Genomic DNA, 2783 nt, shown 5'->3' with positions numbered 1-2783 from the left:
GTTTATAGATTAATTAGCAATGAATTTTACGCGAATGCAGTTTGAAATTTTTGCTTATTTTTAAAACTTTTCTCTTGACATAGTAACGCGATAAAAATCATACGGTACACACACTCCTCTATTTGCTTTATTTATATAACAGGTAGAGAAATTCTTGTGATATCGGTTAAATTTTACAATAACTTTTATGTCATCATTTTTGTTTGTGCTTTTGTATCAAGGTCTTTTTCCTTTGAGGAATGATTTATTTTTCTCGGTACAGCAATTAAAAAAAATAGGTCGTTTGCAAATGAGATAAATTTACACATGTGTCTCATATATAATATAAATTTCAATAATCACTGATTATATTTTGTATATATTATATAATTCAAATTAAAAAATTTCAAAATATTTGAAAATACGTTGTCAACATAAATCTGAAGTATTAAAATCGGGAATTAATACAAATTTTAAAATAATGTTTTTTATTAATTTAAGATGAAGTTTTTCTTTAGTAGCATATCGAAAATTATTAATTTATAACAGTTTATAGAAGGTTTTCAAATTTCAACATTAAATGTCTGACCGATTAAACTTCAAAAGAAATCAAAGTGTTATCGAAAATTATTAATTTGTAATAGTTTATAGAAGGTTTTCAAATTTCAACATTAAATGTCTGACCGATTAAACTTCAAAAGAAATCAAAGTGTTATTATTATTAAGGGCAACAAATGGAATATTTTATACATAGATAGACTTTTGAGATAATAATCAAGCGTCCTCTGGCGGATTTAACGAGATTTAATATGCGAACATCCTATTAAAAGTTGTCAAGAAATTGTAAGTTTCAGATCGACCGTTGAAATTAAAGCCTACTTCATAAAGGACTTAGTCTTTATAGAGACTATGTACTCCCTTAATGAAGATGCATCTTTTGAAAACTTGTTACTGAAGTATAAGCAAAATTAAGGACGTGCTATAGTATATAATTTTAGGTTTATGCCATTAATATATCAGTGTTATTCATATAATTTTACTTTTTTTTGGCATACATATTTATCATAAAAACAAAAATTAATATATTTCAAATAGATATATAAAATTAAAATAATATATATAAAAAAATCAGATCTAAACTTCTTGTTCTATATAATATTTATTTCAATTCTAAAAATTTCTAATTAAATTGATTTTTAAAAATTTATTTAATATACAGGATGTCCCATAAGTTTTTGCCAATCGCTTTTGTATAGATTCAATAATTTTTTACTCAAATACTATCAACTTCAGAAAAATAGCGAGAGACAAAAATTATTTATTTTCTTCTCATAAAGTTCCAAGAATTTTTTTAGAATTTTTTCAGAATTTTTTAATATCGTATAGTTTTATGTTGGTAAAAATAAGAAAATACACTAAAAATACAATAAAAAACTCTAAAAAAATCCTTAGAATTCTATGAGAAGAAAATTAATGATTTTTGTTTATTACAATTTTTCTGTAAAGTTGATAGTATATTTGAATAAAAAATTATTTAAGATATTCGGCAATTTTTAATAATTAATATCTTGTTAACTATTGCGAAAATTGCAAAATGATAGAGAACTTTTCGACTCAGTTTAGTCCTCTCTGTCTACACAAATGCGGTTGGCAAAAACTTATGGGACACCCTATATAAAGATTAATAGAGGGAATTTAATTATTTAAATTATTTTGAATTATTTAAGATAATCACTATTTATGATAAATGATAAACTGTCAACATTAGAGCTAAAGAATAAAAAATTTATGATTTCTGTGTTCAACACGAAAAATGCAGTTTGTAATATATAAATTATTAAAACGAGGATTACTTACGAACATAAACAATGTCCAGCAGTTAATATAAATTTCTCATTCAAAATGGCGCCGCCGCAAAAGTGTCCACCTTTCCTTGTTATGCTCACCATCCATGGAAATTCATGTGGCGCCGCATCCTGACCTCCGACAATTCTGGCTTCTCGTGCCATCTCACTCCTGCCGCAAGGAACATCTGCCACTAACAAATACGAATTTCCTCGATTAATGTTCGATAACGATTAATTGCCTCAGTTATTTCGTTGCAAAGTCGGGTGCAAATGCTCGACTCGTCCGATACTCTCAACCACTAACATCAATCGATAGCGACACGATCTTAAACGCTCGATCTCGCTTTTTCTTTTGGTCGCAAATGAAGCGAAGACGAGTATCGGCATTGAGAAAGTGTCTAGAAAGTCGCCAAATCGGACGACACGCCGTGTAATCTGTTTAACGATATTTAGCGCCATCGTCTGGTCGTTCCTCTTCTATCTTAATAAAAGAGAAAAACATTTCACTTTTACAGGATTAATTGGACATCCAATTAACGAGTTATTTCCTTGCAATTAGTGTCTTTTTTTCCATTCTCGTTTATATATTTCCATGCAAAAGAACTTATCGTTATCAGCTTTCGACAAAATTGTATAATCCATAAATCGTGCTGTGTTATAAATATATTAAGAGATCCTACTTTATAATATTTCTTTCAAAAGCCCACTTTAAACGATCTATAATTCACGACAAAATTCTATTTATAATTCTATTTATAATTCTGCGTGTAATATAGAATAGGAATAGAATTCTATTTATAATTTTGCATGTAATATAAAAGACATTTAGTGTAAAGTAAAATTCATGTATACAAAATATATATCAGAATATTATATTTATATTTAGGATATGTAACATATAAAATTATAAATAGAATTTTATCTTGAATTTGATTGCGAATTTTAGAATGTCTAAAG

General features: G+C 27.1%; 1 protein-coding gene across 1 annotated transcript in view; it reads right to left on the bottom strand.

The window, feature by feature from the left end:
- LOC108694926 (serine proteinase stubble-like) overlaps nt 1-1988 on the bottom strand; it is a 12363-nt gene extending 10375 nt beyond the window's left edge. Inside the window, exon 1 of the mRNA XM_018204619.1 lies at nt 1837-1988. Coding sequence (XP_018060108.1) covers nt 1837-1988 — 152 coding nt within the window. The remainder of the gene's footprint in view (nt 1-1836) is intronic.
- Nucleotides 1989-2783: the final 795 nt, after the last annotated feature.

The sequence above is a fragment of the Atta colombica genome, unplaced genomic scaffold, assembly GCF_001594045.1.
Source record: "Atta colombica isolate Treedump-2 unplaced genomic scaffold, Acol1.0 scaffold126, whole genome shotgun sequence".
NCBI lineage: Eukaryota > Metazoa > Arthropoda > Insecta > Hymenoptera > Formicidae > Atta > Atta colombica.
The sequence above is the reverse complement of the archived record's forward strand: the minus strand, read 5'-3'. Positions and strand labels throughout refer to the sequence as shown.